Raw genomic sequence first — 18,409 nt, 5'->3', positions numbered from 1 at the left:
CATTAATTATTATGCAGAAAATGCTTTCACAGAAAATTGAAGTTTGATTTTTTTTTTATCTTGCCTTAACTTTAAATTTAATTCCAACATATTTGTTATGATAATGAAACCCAGCCACCCCCTAGAGTTATTTCCCTTTATCACTTGCTTTTTTTTTTCACAATGTTAAAAATTGTTTAAAGCTTTTTTGTCTAGTAGATCTAGTAGCAATAGTATTAGGTTAAAGTAGTACTACATATTAGGAATTATTTTGTTAAAGAATTTTTTTATGCTGAATACTTCTCTGTTTAGTAGCAAATTATTATTAATGTTATCATAACTAAGTACTGGCAACTCATTATTATGTAAAAATTGAGCTGAAAAGTTCAAAGGGCTTAAACAGTCTAACTTAAGTAATTATTTTAAAAAATCAAGCCTAGTTACTAAGCTTCTGCAATTTTGCAGCTATTAGACTTGTCGTTATAATAATAATTTAAAAATAAAACCTCTGAAACCACAAAATCATACAAAGCATTGATGAGTAATATGTACTGAGCAATACTTTTACTTTCAATAATCAACATGATAAATTAGGCAATATAAAAATTAAATATAGTTTAATTTTATTGAACTTTCTGTATGATCATTTTAAGTGTTGAGGTCTAATTTGGATTGGCCGTAAGAAATTAGTTTAAAAAAATTTAAATAATGAAATTAAATAATCATTTTAGAGCAGTAGATCTGTATGTGCAACAAAAAATGTATTTATATAAGGATGTCACTCCATACGTTCATAATGTGTACTGTGTTTTACAAGATGTAAGACGAAGTAGAAAATTAGGGTCACATTTAAATTAGCTAGAAATATACTTATGATTAATTTTATTTTTATAAAAAAGCCAGATTATGTTAAGTAGTTTAATGATTAATTTCAATAACTTTATTTGAAAAGCCAGAACATGTTATGCAGTTTTGATTAATTTCATTATATGTAAACCTTTTTTTAAAAACTATTTACAGCATGCCCAAGGGTCAGCCAGTATGACACGTATACAACAGACAGTGGCCACGTACTTCAGGTACTCATTGATGGATCTGCTCAACAAGATGGTGTCTGGTACACCCCACTTTGTCAGGTAAATATGGTGTCTGGGACACCCCACTTTGTCAGGTAAATATGGTGTCTAGTACCCCCAACCTTGTCGGGTAAATATGGTGTCTGGTACACCCCCCCCACTTTGTCAGGTAAATATGGTGTCTGGTACACCCCACTTTGTCAGGTAAATATGGTGTCTGGGACACCCCACTTTGTCAGGTAAATATGGTGTCTGGGACACCCCACTTTGTCAGGTAAATATGGTGTCTGGTACACCCCACTTTGTCAGGTAAATATGGTGTCTGGTACCCCCCCCCCCCACTTTGTCAGGTAAATATGGTGTCTGGTACACCCCACTTTGTCAGGTAAATATGGTGTCTGGGACACCCCACTTTGTCAGGTAAATATGGTGTCTAGTACCCCCAACCTTGTCGGGTAAATATGGTGTCTGGTACACCCCCCCCCCCCACTTTGTCAGGTAAATATGGTGTCTAGTACCCCCAACCTTGTCGGGTAAATATGGTGTCTGGTACACCCCCCCCCCCACTTTGTCAGGTAAATATGGTGTCTGGTACACCCCACTTTGTCAGGTATAAATATTTTAGGAATCTGTTATTCAGTGTTATAACAAGTTTTGGTTAAAAAATTTCTTTAGAGAAGTTATTCTTCCTTTTTTATGAACATTATTTAATTTATTTCTAGAATGTAATTTATTATTACTCTCACATAAAAAATTAAAGATGGAATATGTGTAAATTTGTGTGTAATTTAAAAAAAAAATATCTCGTCAGGTGTTTAAAGCCCAATGACACCAAAGAGCCAGGCCACTTCAACTCCGAGCGCATCACGACACAGCTGCGTTACACAGGTGTTCTGGAGACCACACGCATCAGGCGCCAAGGCTACTCACATAGGATCGTCTTCTCAGAGTTCTTAAAGAGGTGAGTACATTCAGTCAGTTAAGGTATATCTCAGAGTTCTTAAAGAGGTGAGTACATTCAGTCAGTTAAGGCATATCTCAGAGTTTTTAAAGAGGTGAGTACATTCATTCAGTTAAGGTATATCTCAGAGTTCTTAAAGAGGTGAGTACATTCAGTTAAGGCATATCTCAGAGTTCTTAAAGAGGTGAGTACATTCAGTCAGTTAAGGTATATCTCAGAGTTCTTGAAGAGGTGAGTACATTCAGTCAGTTAAGGTATATCTCAGAGTTCTTAAAGAGGTGAGTGCATTCAGTCAGTTAAGGCATATCTCAGAGTTCTTAAAGAGGTGAGTACATTCATTCAGTTAAGGTGTATCTCAGAGTTCTTAAAGAGGTGAGTACATTCAGTCAGTTAAGGTATATCTCAGAGTTTTTAAAGAGGTGAGTACATTCACTTAAAGAGGTGAGTACATTCAGTCAGTTAAGGTATATCTCAGAGTTCTTAAAGAGGTGAGTACATTCATTCAGTTAAGGTATTATGGGATGCTGAGTTTGGGAACAGTCATATGGGGTTTATATGAGGTGTTGGTTTTGGTGTTAGTACATTCATTCAGTTAAGGTATGTATGGGGTGCTGAGTTTGGGAACAGTCATTTGCCAAGGTCACAGAAACAAGTGAACTCTACTTCACTTGCCCCGTTGACTGTCAGGTTTGAAAGAAAACTTTACTTATTTACAGTTGGGGTTTATATGGATGTTGGGTGTGATGAAGAATAAGGCAGTAATTACCTGTAAATATTTTTTGTATGTTTAAAGGCAGCGATTACCAATATATGATGAATGTTTGATTAATTCACCATTCTTGCACCATTTTCAAAAATCAGCATGAAAATTTATTCATAATTATGTAAAAAAGTAAAAAAAATGTACCAGTATTAAGATATTTTTTAATTATTATATTTCTGGGTAAATTAAAAAATATTTTAGGCAAATCATTGATGCATGCATTGATCTACTATAACTAAAGCGATAAAATTATTAATATGGCTTATGGTAGCAGGTACCATCGTCATCTTTGCTCATTTGAGCCCAACACACATGGGACAGATAATGCAGAGTTTATTTTTTTAAATGAACTCAGCATACAGAGGGTTAGGGTCGGCACAATGCCCAGCCACCTTTGTTTCCCTAACATGAGTCAGGTACCCATCAGAGCTGAGCGAGCTCAGGGACATTCTACAGACTCAAGCCTGGATCCAAACCCAAGACTTTTGAGTTTATAGTCATGAGCTCTACCATCTAACCATGCTCTCCCCCAACATAGTTAAAGTTGAAGAAATTCCAAATGTTGCAGGTACCACGCCCTGGGTTTCAGGCACGATGAAGCTGTATCAGTGAATGGCGCCAGCTGCAGCCGCCTGCTAGACAACCTGGGCATGACAAACTACGCCATTGGCAAGTCCAAGGTTGGTATGCCCCATATGATCCTGATAGCACTCACTTTCCAAACTCAGATTCTTGCCGCAGGTTTTTTTGTTAATATGGCTTCTAGATCTATATCCGCCTGCCATTGATATTTTATTCGGGTATTTTTAGTAGCATATCAGATTAATTTTTTAAAATTCTTAATTTAATTTAATACCAATTGTTCTGTTAAAATTGTTTGCATTTATGTAAGTTTATTTTATCCAGAAACAAATCATGTGTGTAACAAAATGTATAGTAGCTAGACTAATATATGTGTAACACTTGTAGTGCTCATGTTGATACAGAAGTTTATATTCTTACTGAGAGATATGAAATACAGTATATTCATAAATGGTCTTAGCTCAAAACATTGGGGTTGCTATTACTAATGTATAACATGACACAAATGACTCTTTTATTCATATTAAAGATTAAATGGTGTTAATTTAATTGTTTTAAGATTTTAATCTAGGCCTCAGTAGCATCAGAAGGTTGATGAATTCACTCCCCCTCTCCCTCCAACATCGCCGGATTTTTATATTGGTGTCCCCCTATTCACTTATTTTAGTATGTCATCCGGATAAATTATTGTTTTGATAGTAAATTATACAATTTTTTAAAATTTTGATGTCACCCCCTAAATGGTGTGAACTGGTGCGGACTGCACCCCCTCCCCCGCACTGGGGTGCTACTGCCCGGACTTATCAGAGACGATATTTGTAAATTGTTTGTTTCATGCTTTTGTTTCCATCTGATGTTCCTTCAGCCTGTTATGTTGTTACCAGGTGTTCCTGAAGTACTACCACGTAGAAGATTTGGCCCAGCGCTATGAAGATATGTGCCAGAAAATAGTTCGAGTCCAGTCCTACATACGTATGTGGCTGGCACGTACCAGGTTCTACCAGTTTAGATGGAGGAGGGAGAAAGCCAGCATTGTCATACAAAAACGTGAGTCTGGCTAACTCTGTTTTTTTCTAAGAGTTTGCTTTAATTATTTCCCTTTAATATTTTTTACTTTTATAATCAGGTTATCTCCCTTGACTAAACATTTTTTATTTTCCTTTATAACATTTTTTCTTAAATTAACTGAACATAATATAAAGTCATTAATATTTGTTCTAAAGATATGAGAGGATTTGTTACAAGGAAAAAATACACAGCAATCAAAAATCAAAGAAATGAGGCAGCCACTACAATACAAAAAGGTAAACAATTGTGTGATTAGTTCATGTAGAGATGTTGCAGTGATAGGTCACTTTTGTTTATATTGTGAAAGGTCACTTTTTGTTTATCTTGTGTGGTGATGAAAGGTCACTTTTTGTTTGTCTTGTGTAGCAATGAAGGTCACTTTTGTTTATTTTGTAGTAATGAAAGGTCACTTTTGTTTTTTATTGTGTATTATTAAAAGGTCACTTTTGTTTTTTGTGTATTATTAAAAGGTCACTTTTGTTTTTTGTGTATTATTAAAAGGTCACTTTTGTTTTTTTGTGTATTATTGAAAGGTCACTTTTTTAAAATTGTGTAGCAATGAAAGGTCACTTTTTGTTTGTCTTGTGTAGCAATGAAAGGTCACTTTTTGTTTGTCTGGTGTAGCAATGAAAGGTCACTTTTTGTTTGTCTTGTGTAGCAATGAAAGGTCACTTTTTGTTTGTCTTGTGTAGCAATGAAAGGTCACTTTTTGTTTGTCTTGTGTAGCAATGAAAGGTCACTTTTTGTTTGTTTTGTGTAGCGATGAAAGGTCACGTAGCCAGGAAAAAATACAAGCCTGTCATAGCCAAGAGAAGGGAGGCCGCAGTGGTCATCCAGGCCAATGTCCGAGGCTACCTGTGCAGGAAGAAGGTCCAGCACATGAAGGTCATCAAGGAGGAAGAAGAGGTCCAGACTAGGAAGGAGATGGAGGATGAGAAGGCCAAGAAAATACAAAGATGTGAGTACAGGTCATTCTGATGGTCAGTTGTTAACATGCCAGTAGTCTGTAGGTCATCATGTGAGTGTTGGTCATTCTGTTGAAACATGTCAGTAGTTTGTTGGTCATGTGAGTGTTGGTCATTCTGATGGTCAGTTTAACAGTGTGTCAGTATTTTGTAGGTCATCATGTGAGTGTTGGTCATTCTGACGGTTAGTTGTTAACTTGTCAGTAGTTTGTAGGTCATTATGTGAGTGTTGATCATTCTGATGGTCAGTTTAACCATATATCAGTAGTTTGTAGGTCATCATGTTAGTGGTGGTCATTCTGATGGTCAGTTGTTAAGATGTCAGTAGTTTGTAGGTCATTATATGAGTGGTGGTCATTCTGATGGTCAGTTGTGAACTCATGTCAGTAGTTTGTTGGTCAACATGTAAGTGTTGGTCATTCTGATGGTCAGTTTAACCGTATGTCAGTGGTTTGTAGGTCATCATGTGAGTGGTGGTCATTCTGATGGTCAGTTGTTAAGATGTCAGTAGTTTGTTGGTGATCGTGTGAGTGTTGGTCATTCTGATGATCAGTTGTGAACTCATGTCAGTAGTTTTTAGGTCATCATGTGACTGTTGGTCATTCTGGTCGTCAGTTGTTAACTTATGTCAGTAGTTTGTAGGTCATCATGTGAGTGTTGGTCATTCTGATGATCAGTTTAACCATATGTCAGTAGTTTGTAGGTCATTATGTTAGTGTTGGTCATTCTGTTGGTCAGTTCTTAACATGTCAGTAGTTTGTAGGTCATCATGTGAGTGTTGGTCATTCTGATCGTCAGTTGTTAACATGTCAGTAGTTTTTTGGTCATTCTGATGGTCAGTTGTTAACATGACAGTAGTTTTTTGGTCATTCTGATGGTCAGTTGTTAACATGACAGTAGTTTTTTGGTCATTCTGATGGTCAGTTGTTAACATGACAGTAGTTTTTTGGTCATTCTGATGGTCAGTTGTTAACATGACACTAGTTTTTTGGTCATTCTGATGGTCAGTTGTTAACATGACAGTAGTTTGTAGGTCATCATGTGAATGTTGGTTATTCTGATGGTCAGTTTAACCGTATGTCAGTAGTTTGTTGGTCATTATGTGAGTGTTGGTCATTCTGGTCGTCAGTTGTTAACATGTCAGTAGTTGCCAGAAACAAGTTCCTGTTGTCTTCTACATTTTTTTTTCAGAACCAGTGTGACTATAGGTTTAGCCACATGTGTGGTTTTATGTATTAATTTATCAGATGTTGTGTGGCTATTATCTGTTGCATATTAAGTAGATGACATAATCTGTTGTATATTAAAGATGACATAATTTGTTGTATAAGTAGATGAGTATTATATGTTTTGTAAATGACATACTTTGTTGTACATTGTATAGAGGACATGATTGTGTTGTATGTTTTGTAGATGATCTTATTTGTTGTATGCTTTGTAAATGACACAATTTGTTGTATATCGTTCAGATGACATACTTTGTTGTATGTTGTACAAATAACATTATTTGCTGCAAGTTGTACAGATGATATTAATTTGTTGTATTTTGTAAACATTACATAATTTGCTATATGTCAACAGATTACAGAAGACAAGATGAAAAAGACAGCCAATGTGTAGATGACATAATTTGTTGTATGTTGTATGGATGACACATTTAGTTTGTTGTAAACATGACATAAATTGTTGCATGCTGTACATATTACAGAAGACACTGTGAAAAAGACAGCCAATGTGACATAATTTGTTGTATTTGTGGTGATGTCAGAATTTATTGTATGTTGTGTAGATGATATTATTTGTTGTTCTTCTTCTTTGTTCTTAATTTTTAGTGTTGGAAGGGATCGAGCCTTATCTGCCAGAGGGTTTGAACCCGAAACTTTTTCGAAAGTATCAACCATAAGCTTTTTTGCTGACTCGACCACGCCTCCATCACAATTAAGGATACGTGTCAACTGGTTATGCGCAATTGAGGCCATTGACTTCGATTTGAGCATGCTTTTCTTTTTGGATTTGTTTCCATAGCCTTTGTCCAACCAAGAACAAACTACAAGGCAGCAGTTGTTTAATTTTGGAGTTGTCTCTCCTAGAAGAGTGGCTGTCCCCAGCTAACGAGCCTCATCTGCCCGAGGGTTCGAACTCGAGACTTTTCGGTTTAGCAACCATGAGCTTTACCGACTCGACCATGGCGACCCCTTATTATTTGTTGTATGTTGTATAGATTACAATTTTTTTTTATATATTATACAGATTACAGAAGACACCGCGTGAAAAAGACAACAAATGCCAGAGTTGAGGCGAGGAAGAGAAAGGAAAAGTCGGCCGTGAAGATCCAGTCTTTCTATCGCATGTGGAAAGCCAGGGTGGCCTACAGTAAACTCATGAAGGAGCGGAGCAGGCAGGCGGCCAAACTTGTTTTATTTGGCCAACAGGTACTGTGTGGGGAGGTCTTGTGGGTTAGATTTATTGTTTGATGGAAGTTTGTATTGATGGGGAGATCAGCTGTTTGGGGAGGTCTTGTGGGTTAGGTTTATTGTTTGATGGAAGTTTGTATTGTTGCGGAGATCAGCTATTTGGGGAGGTCTTGTGGGTTAGATTTATTTTTTGATGGAAGTTTGTATTGTTGGGGAAATCAGCTGTTTGGGGAGGTTTGTCATGGTGGATGATCTGTTGTGTAGGGGAGATTTGTCTTGTGAGAAGGTTTCTATTGTGTGGGGAGATTTGTCTTGTGAGAAGGTTTCTATTGTGTGGGGAGATTTGTCTTGTGAGAAGGTTTCTATTGTGTGGGGAGATTTGTCTTGTGAGAAGGTTTCTATTGTGTGGGGAGATTTGTCTTGTGAGAAGGTTTCTATTGTGTGAGGAGATTTGTCTTGTGAGAAGTTTTCTGTTTTGTGGGGGAGATTTGTCTTGTGAGATGTTTTCTATTGTGTGGGGAGATTTGTCTTGTGAGATGTTTTGTGTTGTGTGAGGAGATTTGTCTTGTGAGAAGTTTTCTGTTTTGTGGGGGAGATTTGTAGGTTGGAGTAAATCTCTTGTGTGAGGAGTTTTGTAATAAACTACTGATGCTGTGTGGAGATCTGTGTTAAATGGGGGAGTTTGTGATGCAGGGTGCTAATAATTACAGTACATGTACAAATATTTGATAAAGTAAACAAAAACTAAATGATGGCTGCCATGAACTGAATTATCCCGTTATGAAACTGGTTGTTATTTATGTCCCTTGTGTGTGCTTTGTCTCCACAGTTAGAAGACCAGATTGAGGTACCAAGCACATCTCCTGCTGAAATATCCCAGAGTTCTTTGAACAACTCACCCAGTAAAAAGGTAAACTAATTAGAGAAACCAGTTAAATAACATCTGACTCAGCTCAGCTTAAAAGCATCACGTTATAAAAAAGTTTATTAGTTATTTATTTTTTATTATTATTTAAAAAAATTTTTGTTTTCTTATTGTGTATAGAGTAGTAATTTTTGTTTACCTTGACCTTGCCATGCAGGTGTGGGAGAGCCTGACAACAGCAGACGTCAGCGAGTCCAGGCTGGAACAGATGAAAAAAATGAATGACGTCAAGGAGCTGATGCCTCAGACAGAGGCTGATTACTATGATATGGTGAGTAGGGACTTTGGTTATCTCCCTTTCTGTACTGTCTCTGTGTACATGGGCGCCCACTGCTTAATTAAATCATTTAGGTTAGCTCCCCTGAAACAAACTGATAAACATGAAAGCAACATATGTAAAAAAAATTATCTTAATATGGATTAGGATTAATTAAAGATTCAGACAAATTTAATTAATGAAGGTGGTGGGTATAACCACACAAACCCTTGATGCCAAAAAAGCAGATGAGCACTTCTTCCTCTTCCTATAGATGGTAGAACCATCTGATCTGTTAGAGACTTGTACTTAAATGTCAATTTTTTTTAGCTGTTATTGACATTACCATCATCATTATCTTCTCCCGCTCGTGCCCAAGACTGGGTTAGATGAAGTAGAGTTTATGTGTTTCATATATGAGGGTATAAGGTCATCAGCATTTTTCCAAGCCGCCTATGTTTCCCGTTGATGATCCAGGTACCCATTAGAGCTGGATGGTCTCAGAGACATTCGCCAGCCACGAGCCCGGTATCCCAACTCGAGACATTCGGGTTAGCACTCCATTCAACCACGCTGTTCCCGTGGTGGTATGGTCAAATGATAGAGCCAGTAAGTTTGAAACAAATGTCTTAAGTTCAGTACCATAAAACCACCTATAAATACATGAGTTGAGCTAAGATTTTGGATGCCTAGCTCACCCAAACAGAAGAACTCTAGATCATTTTCCCATCTTGGCATTCAAATCTAAGAGCTCAATTGTTCCCCAGTGGCTCCTTTTGCCTTCAGAGACAATGGGCACACCCAGAGAAGTAAAATCCTCAGGACACATACCAGGGCATTAAATAAAGAGATGGTTGCCCGTGTATCGTGATCTCTCTCTCTGTATCATGAACCCCCTCTCCACCTTGGCTGGTTGAGTCTAAAGCAATGTTAGGCATTACGTTTGGTACTCTGGTTGTTGAAGATACCAAGAAGAAACTAGAGTTAGTCAGAGTTTATCAGGTGCTGTTTGAACTCCAAGATGTGTTACTAAACATAGCTATTGAGCATCATTTGCTGTGTGCTCTATCACGTACCCTCCCCCCCCCCTCTTTCTACTCCCCACCCACACTAATTTTCTTGCAAAAATATGCTTGTGGGCGCCCATGTGTTAACTTTTATAATCATGTATGTGCGTTGGTTAGCTGTGACTTGTGCAACTATGCAGTAGGTGACTGACTCTTGATGTGGAAGACTGGTATGGTGGCTTGACTGTTACGATTGGCGCATACTACTGGTACTTGGTATGGAGGACTCATCATACTGACGTGTAGGTGGTCTGACTCTTAGGACCTACAGATGGGAGAACTGACTCTTAGGTCGACTGACGCCTAGGTTGACTGACGCACGCGAGGCCTGACTCGCGCTCTGACCGACACGTCGTCTTACTAGACTGATTCAGAGTTTACAATACAGACTCATTTACTCAGCGACTCACTCATTCACTGACTCACTCATTAACTGACTCATTCATATACTAACTCACTCATTCACTGACTCACTTATTAACTGACTCACTTATTAACTGACTCACGGACCTACAATGTTCACTCACACGTTATCTTCAAGCCACTCACTAAAACACTTACCATTCACAATACAGGTAATGGAATCACCTGCTGAAATCTTCCCTCTTTACTGTCACCACCACCCCCTCCCCTCTCTCCCCCTCCCAGCACTTACGGCTTTCTAACATTTAAAAAATTAAAAGTGGCTGGACATAGAATTGACCCCACCATCTCATCTTGGTCAGAGAACGATCTACCATCTGGAAACACCCCCCCCCTACCCTCTGCATTGATTGATGGGCTGGGGGAACTACAATGTAATCAGCCCCACCCAAATTTGTGTGTAAAACTCACTAAAGTACAGTAACAAAAACCAACAATTTTTGCCCTCACTAGTATTTCAGATCTTGCCCAATTTGGCTGTACTACAATTACCCCCCCCCCCCCCTCTCCTCCCAGTGTAAGATAAACGTTCCCCCTCCATTCGACTCCACCAAATTGAAGCTAAAAACAGACACTGAGCACCCAGCTCCCCCAATCAATGATTGACCACTAAACCCATACACAATCAATTTGTTTTGGCTTCTGTTGTTTCTCACCTTCAGTTACCAGTTGTACCTCCAATGTCTATTTCCATACACCCCCTCCACCCCCCTTCCACCAAAGCGCCCCCCCCCCCCCTGACAGTATTTTTAAACCATTCCCTATACGGCTGAATTTAATTGTGTTTGTTTTTAGGTTTAGTTTCTGACTGACTTAAAGTGCATGAATACATTATGGCCATTGTTGGTGTGTGTTATGTCTCACATGCCGTGAATAAGGCCGGACTGTTTGTTGGTGTATGCTCTTGATGCGCGTATTATTGTGTCTGTGGTCTCTGGTGGAGAATTTAACTCCATTGTAACATTTTTTTTAATTGTCAGTTGTACTTTATTTGCGCTTTTTTTTTTTTTTTTTTTTTTTACAAGTTTCCTGATATCATTTGTCCGTGAGATATTTTGTCTGAGATCAATTGTCCTGGGATCATTTGTCCTGTCACCATCTAACTACAAACACAAACTTTAGATGGCGTATCTGTGTAGTGGGTGAGGGCTGGGGGAGTAAACTTTTCGAACTTGCTTCAGACAAACAACTTAAGATGGGCTGGGACGTAGAGGTTCTGCTTGTGACACTTTGCTTGTTTACGTTGAACATCCACCCCGAATGGAAAATTATCTCAGTTAACCTCTTTAATCCGGAACGGATTTCAATGTGAAATCCCTAATTAGCGAATGTCCTACCCTAAATCTTCGCAGCTGTAGCCGAACATGGCATCGCACGGTGCTACGTCCGTTATTAGATGGGTAGTGTGTGCCCCGGGGGCTGGGGAAGATCTGAGCCCCTCTCCCCCCACCCCCACCCCCCTTGTGTGTGTGGTGGAATTAGTTTCCACTCCTCCAGTTTTTGGACGAGCCCCACTAATTTGAAGGCATGTTGGTTTTGTTGATACAACTCATCTTTGTGATATATCGCTGAAATAATTGAATCGTCTTTAAATAGGGGTGTTAGTTATAGATATAACTTGCAAACGTCATTGTTAAACCCATCCCCAAGCCAAACCATAAGCTAAACTATTCAGTAGTCCTTACAGTAATTTTGACCTTTAACGTTAAACATCAGGTCACAGTCGTTCTAACAACCTAACACACCTTTTTTTCGGAAGAGTCTTTGTCGGACATCGCTAATAGGGCTGGTAAGTAGGTCACCAACCAGTTCTACGGCTCAATAAAACTGCAGGAGCCATAGAACCTATAGGCTATTCCTTGTTTTCTTTGAACGTCTGACGTCACATTCCCTCCCCTCTCTGCGCTTGTTTACATGACGACAGTTTAGCCTGTTTCTTTCTTCTAATTAAATATGTTTCTGGGTCAGTTTGCTTCCGATAATTAAATACACACAATCTTAAATGATTAATTAACTTTAAACAGTCTGAAAGGAAAACTGGTTTTGTTTATAAATAACCTTTAAATAATAAATTAGATCGCATCTTTTTTTTTTGTTTACTTTAAGGCCTATAATTTCGATCCGTTAATTTAATGTAAGTATGCAACCAGTCGACGAACGGGTAGTTAATGAGTTTTATTCAAACGAAAAACAACAGCCTTTCAGTAAATTGTAAACAATTCTACGTTTGAAGGTTTTCTCACAGTTCAGGGGAAGCTACTCTTGTTTGTTTGGCGACCGTTAATGGCGTCCGTCCATTCAAAATATGCCATGCTATTTTTAGCAGTCTGTACTTTATTTTGGGGTCTATTAATGTCCTCCGCGCAATGATGTGAAGTCGGTGGATGAAGACTTTTTACCGCGGGAAACAGGAAGCCTTGGAGTTGATTTCAAATTGACCCCTGCCACGGCAGCCGATAGGCGGCTTCCATTTACAGTGATGTCGTGACTGTGTAATGACATTTAGATACCAACCCATCCCCTTTCCCACTATTGTACACTACTAAATATATCATTGTCGTCTAGATATTATGAAACTTTTTTAAGGTCGCTAAATAGTATCACTTTCGTCTAAATATTCCAATTATGAAACTTGTTTAAGGTCACTAAATAGTATCAGTCTCGTCTAAATATAAAAGTTATCTAACCTTCCAAGTTTGTTTTATTTTGGGTTTCATTCATTATTCCAAGAAAACAAAATCTTCGCAGTTTTTCTTACGGAATGTATTAATATATTCAAAATTATTTTTTACTAATGATTTTCATGACATCACTTTGTCTAGATTGAGGTATGGTGTTGTGTTCAGACGAACTGTATATGATAGGATACGCCCTCCCCCCCTAGATAAGCTTTCCCTCGCAGGTAGTCCCCCCCCCTTAAATAGGCTACCACTCACGGGAAATCTTGCCCTCGCAGGTACGCTACTCTTCCCGTATACCATCTCGTGTAGTGTAGACAATGCTAGTTAAGATTAAACCAATATAAGTCCCACAATCAGCCACACTGACAATGTAACAATTGTATGATACTACTAACCCAGAAAGTCCTCGGTCTGATGCCAGCGACCCCTACTGTCCTGAATGGTACCCTGTGTCGCCCTGCAGGGTTTTCCTCTACTGCTTACATTCCTACTGGGCTTGGAACCTCATGTGCAGCTTATGCTGCTGGTCAACCTCCTTAGTGCTAGAAGCTATCAGGTCGCCCGCACCTGATGTAACTAGAGGGAGAGGGCTCAGACTTTCATGCTGCGTAGAAAAGCGGTTGGGGGGGGGTGTTAAGGGTATGATATGAAGGATAGATTTAGTATTTCTTAGGAAAAAAAAAAGTTTAAAATGATGATTTGAAATAGTATAGGGTGAGGGACCGACCTTTGGGGTGAACAGTATCGTGAGATTTTGATGACAACATGTCATGATTGGAGGAGAATGGGGTATGGGTGGGTGGGGTGGGTCAGTAATACCTAGTGGATGACTTGGTGGGTAGAGTGGATCAGTCATAACTAGTGGATATCTGTATGTTAGTTGGATCAGTCATAACTAGTGGATATCTGTATGTTAGTTGGATCAGTCATAACTAGTGGATATCTGTATGTTAGTTGGATCAGTCATAACTAGTGGATATCTGTATGTTAGTTGGATCAGTCGTAACTAGTGGATAACTTTGTTGGTGGGATGGATCATTCGTAACTAATGGATAACTGTGTGGGTGGGGTGGATCAGTCATATCAAGTGGATAACTCTTTTGGTAAGATGGATCAGCCATAACTAGTGGATAACTTTGTTAGTGGAGTGGATCAGCCATAACTAGTGGATAACTTTGTGGGTGGGATGGATCAGCCATAACTAGTGGATAACTTTGTGGGTGGGATGGATCAGCCATACCTAATGGATAACCCTGAACACCGAGGACAATGTGAGGGTACTAACATCGCCTGTACCTTAACCTTATCTCTGATACCTTTACATTGACATTGTCATCAATCAGCTTGTATTGTTATCAGGTCGTTTCTTCCTTTTAAAGATGATAATATAATAAAAGTTTGACGAAAACAACTCAATCATCTGCCCTGGTCGTGTCGACGGGTCGATGAAGACAAGATAAAATTGTCAAATTCCAGATTCTCAGATATTGATCTCCCTTGCAGATAATCTTCCCGTTTAGGGGCGGAGTTGTCTCTCCTGTGATAGCTGGGTACAAAACAAACAATAGGTGGTTTTGTTGTGTCCGGTAATTTTTGGGGTGGTGGTTGTGTCGTGTGCACGTGTTCGATTTGTTGACCTTGGGGTTTGGCCTTGACTTTGGGTGGGGTGTCGGGGACACGTGTGGCTGGTTGTGTGGTGTTTCTCTTGTGGTTTGGTGTGGTAATTATGGGATGGTGTGAGAACATCTGGTATTTATGATTGTGTGTTGTACTTGTTTTTTTTTTGTTTTGTTGCGGTAATTATGATTTGAATTGTTACTTGTAATTTGTTTTTGTATTTGTGGAATGGTGTGGTATTTGTGGCTAGGTGTGGCTCGTGTGGTTAGGTGTGGTCCTTATGGTTTGTTGTGATAGTTATAGTTTGGTATTGTGTTTCTAGCAAGGTATGAATATGTGAGGTTAGCTGTGGTATTCGTGGGAAATTGTGAGCTGCTTTAGTTAATCAGGTTTCTATAGCTATATGTGGTACTTCGTGGTATTTGTGAGCATGTGTTGTATGTGTCAGTTGGTGTGGTATTTGTGGGTAGGGGTTGTCAGTCGGTGTGGTATTTGTGGGCAGGTGTTGCATGTGTCAGTTGGTGTGGTATTTGTGGGCAGGTGTTGTATGTGTCAGTTGGTGTGGTATTTGTGGGCAGGTGTTGTATGTGTCAGTTGGTGTGGTATTTGTAGGCAGGTGTTGTATGTGTCAGTTGGTGTGGTATTTGTAGGCAGGTGTTGTATGTGTCAGTTGGTGTGGTATTTGTGGGCAGGTGTTGTGTGTGTCAGTTGGTGTGGTATTTGTAGGCAGGTGTTGTATGTGTCAGTTGGTGTGGTATTTGTAGGCAGGTGTTGTATGTGTCAGTTGGTGTGGTATTTGTGGGCAGGTGTTGTATGTGTCAGTTGGTGTGGTATTTGTGGCAAGTGGTGTATGTGTCAGTTGGTGTGGTATATGTGGGCAGGTGTTGTATGTGTCAGTTGGTGTGGTATTTGTGGGCAGGTGTTGTATGTGTCAGTTGGTGTGGTATTTGTAGGCAGGTGTTGTATGTGTCAGTTGGTGTGGTATTTGTAGGCAGGTGTTGTATGTGTCAGTTGGTGTGGTATTTGTGGGCAGGTGTTGTATGTGTCAGTTGGTGTGGTATTTGTGGGCAGGTGTTGTATGTGTCAGTTGGTGTGGTATTTGTGGGCAGGTGTTGTATGTGTCAGTTGGTGTGGTATTTGTGAGCAGGTGTTGTGTGTGTGTGTGTGTCAGTTGGTGTGGTATTTGTGGGCAGGTGTTATATGTGTCAGTTGGTGTGGTATTTGTGGGCAGGTGTTATATGTGTCAGTTGGTGTGGTATTTGTGGGCAGGTGTTATATGTGTCAGTTGGTGTGGTATTTTTGGGCATGTGTTGTCAGTTGGTGTGGTATTTGTGAGCAGGTGTTGTATGTGTCAGTTGGTGTGGTATTTGTGGGCAGGTGTTGTATGTGTCAGTTGGTGTGGTATTTGTGAGCAGGTGTTGTGTGTGTGTGTGTGTCAGTTGGTGTGGTATTTGTGGGCAGGTGTTATATGTGTCAGTTGGTGTGGTATTTGTGGGCAGGTGTTATATGTGTCAGTTGGTGTGGTATTTGTGGGCAGGTGTTATATGTGTCAGTTGGTGTGGTATTTTTGGGCATGTGTTGTCAGTTGGTGTGGTATTTTTGGGCATGTGTTGTCAGTTGGTGTGGTATTTGTGGGCAGGTGTTGTATGTGTCAGTTGGTGTGGTATTTGTAGGTAGGTGTTGCATGTGTCAGTTAGTGTGGTATTTGTGAGCTGGTGTTGTCAGTTGGTGTGATATATGTGGGCAGGTGTTGTATGTGTCAGTGGGTGTGGTATTTGTGAGCTGGTGTTGTCAGTTGGTGTGGTATTTGTGGGCAGGTGTTGTATGTGTTAGTTAGTGTGGTATTTGTGAGCAGGTGTTGTATGTGTCAGTTAGTGTGGTATTTGTGGGCAGGTGTTGTGTGTGTCAGTTGGTGTGGTATTTGTGGGCAGGTGTTGTATGTGTCAGTTGGTGTGGTATTTGTGGGCCGATGTGAAAATTGTTAGATGGTGAGTTTATGTGGTAATGCTGAGTGTGTGTAGTAATTCTGTGTTGGTGTGAAATGTTTTAGTTTATGTGGTATTTGTGGATTGTTGTGGTTCGAGTGTTTCGGTGTGGTATTTCTGCTGAGTTTTGCTGGAATCTTGCGATGAAGTGTTACATCCATCATATTATTTCAGTTTTCCTACAACGCCACGACGCAGTTCTAGCTTCCTGGACTATAAAATCATAGTGTATTGACGTTTGAAAGCATCAACCAGAACACAAACACTAGAAAGTTCTAATTCCTTATCTTGACATTTAAAGAAAAAAACAAAAGATGCTTCGGTGACATAAACTGAAACAACGCCCGAAAATTGACATATAGATCGACCATGAAGTTACAGCGTAATCGATTCAAACCATTGCATTAATTGCCGGGTACTCCTCATAGGCGGCGGTTAGGAAATCGTTTTGCCATAGCGTTTAGAATCGATTCACCGCGAGTTATTTCAGCCCTTGAACACGGCAGGTTGGCTACTTAAGGCATGTGGTTGTCTATTGAAGACAGGTTGTCTACTGAAGGAATGTGGTTATGTACTGAAGACAGGTTGTCTACAGAAGACACTATGAGAGCTGTTTCAGAGTGTGACGTCATTTCTGGACGTCTTTTGGAAGAAATATTATAATTCTTTTCTCTCCCATACGAAACTTAGATCTATGTACCACTCGGTCGACTTTAATGTACCGGATACTTATTTATAGCCTATAGCTAATTAAATACAGAAAAACAAATTAATAAGATGTTTCGAACCTGGATCATCATTAGCGTGAATGTCACGAAAATTAAATGTTTCAAAGGCTGTTTGAAACGTGAGTCTTAAAATAGATTTCAACTGGTTTAGCGCTAGACGAGGAAGATTTGAATTGAGTTTATAACAGTGGCTTGCACAGTTCTACAGCTCGGTGTAAACCTTTGAGACTTTATCGTACTTGTCAAATGAAGGCATGTATACATATCTCTTACAAATAAATTAAAGAAATGAATACCAATGTCCCGGTTGGAAATCAATTATTTATATATATATATCACCTCCTACCCGGCCGTTGATTGACTGATAGTTATTCCCAATGCCCAACAAAAACTTATTTCCGCTGTAAATTTTGCAGTTGGTGTCAATCCCCACCCCTCACCCCCCCCCCCCTCCCCCCACCCCCTGCCGGCTGATTATGTGCACAGTTAGTATTAAAGATGTTTATCTATAGTCAGTTATTAATAAATCTGGTTTAACTCTGAGCCTTAATTGAATTGACAAAAACACATTTCTTCAATATATTTTGCAAGTTTTCGCCATGGTGTCACCCTACCCCCATAAATGGTGTCACCCGGTGCGATCCGCACCCTCGCGACGCCTGTGGTGGGGTTATAATCTTAAAATGCGAAATGTTTGTGGACATCTGAAATGGATTACCCGTAATGAAATATCTGTCCGACCCTCGAGGTCTTTCATCATATTTTGTCTATCGTCTGCGTGACGTCTTAGTGCGCACGCGCAGAAAGACAGCCGGCATCAGAAGCTATAAATCGTGTAAGCCGCAGTTTTCATCCAGGCTGTTTATATTGGCTAAGTATTTGCTGGTAATTGCGTGACATTTTCGCACTGTACTTTGTT

At 39.5% G+C, this 18,409-nt stretch overlaps 1 protein-coding gene across 1 annotated transcript in view; it reads left to right on the top strand.

Moving 5' to 3' along the window:
• Positions 1 to 18,409, top strand: part of LOC131958558 (myosin-IIIb) — a 69,841-nt gene that overhangs the window by 26,027 nt on the left and 25,405 nt on the right. Inside the window, exons 20-28 of the mRNA XM_059323646.1 lie at positions 1,000 to 1,115; positions 1,867 to 2,016; positions 3,348 to 3,459; positions 4,246 to 4,408; positions 4,585 to 4,665; positions 5,190 to 5,387; positions 7,645 to 7,826; positions 8,638 to 8,718; positions 8,891 to 9,004. Coding sequence (XP_059179629.1) covers positions 1,000 to 1,115; positions 1,867 to 2,016; positions 3,348 to 3,459; positions 4,246 to 4,408; positions 4,585 to 4,665; positions 5,190 to 5,387; positions 7,645 to 7,826; positions 8,638 to 8,718; positions 8,891 to 9,004 — 1,197 coding nt within the window. The remainder of the gene's footprint in view (positions 1 to 999; positions 1,116 to 1,866; positions 2,017 to 3,347; positions 3,460 to 4,245; positions 4,409 to 4,584; positions 4,666 to 5,189; positions 5,388 to 7,644; positions 7,827 to 8,637; positions 8,719 to 8,890; positions 9,005 to 18,409) is intronic.

The sequence above is a fragment of the Physella acuta genome, unplaced genomic scaffold (assembly GCF_028476545.2).
Source record: "Physella acuta isolate Inbredline_101_S28 unplaced genomic scaffold, ASM2847654v3 ptg001335l, whole genome shotgun sequence".
Lineage (NCBI taxonomy): Eukaryota > Metazoa > Mollusca > Gastropoda > Physidae > Physella > Physella acuta.
The sequence above is the reverse complement of the archived record's forward strand: the minus strand, read 5'-3'. Positions and strand labels throughout refer to the sequence as shown.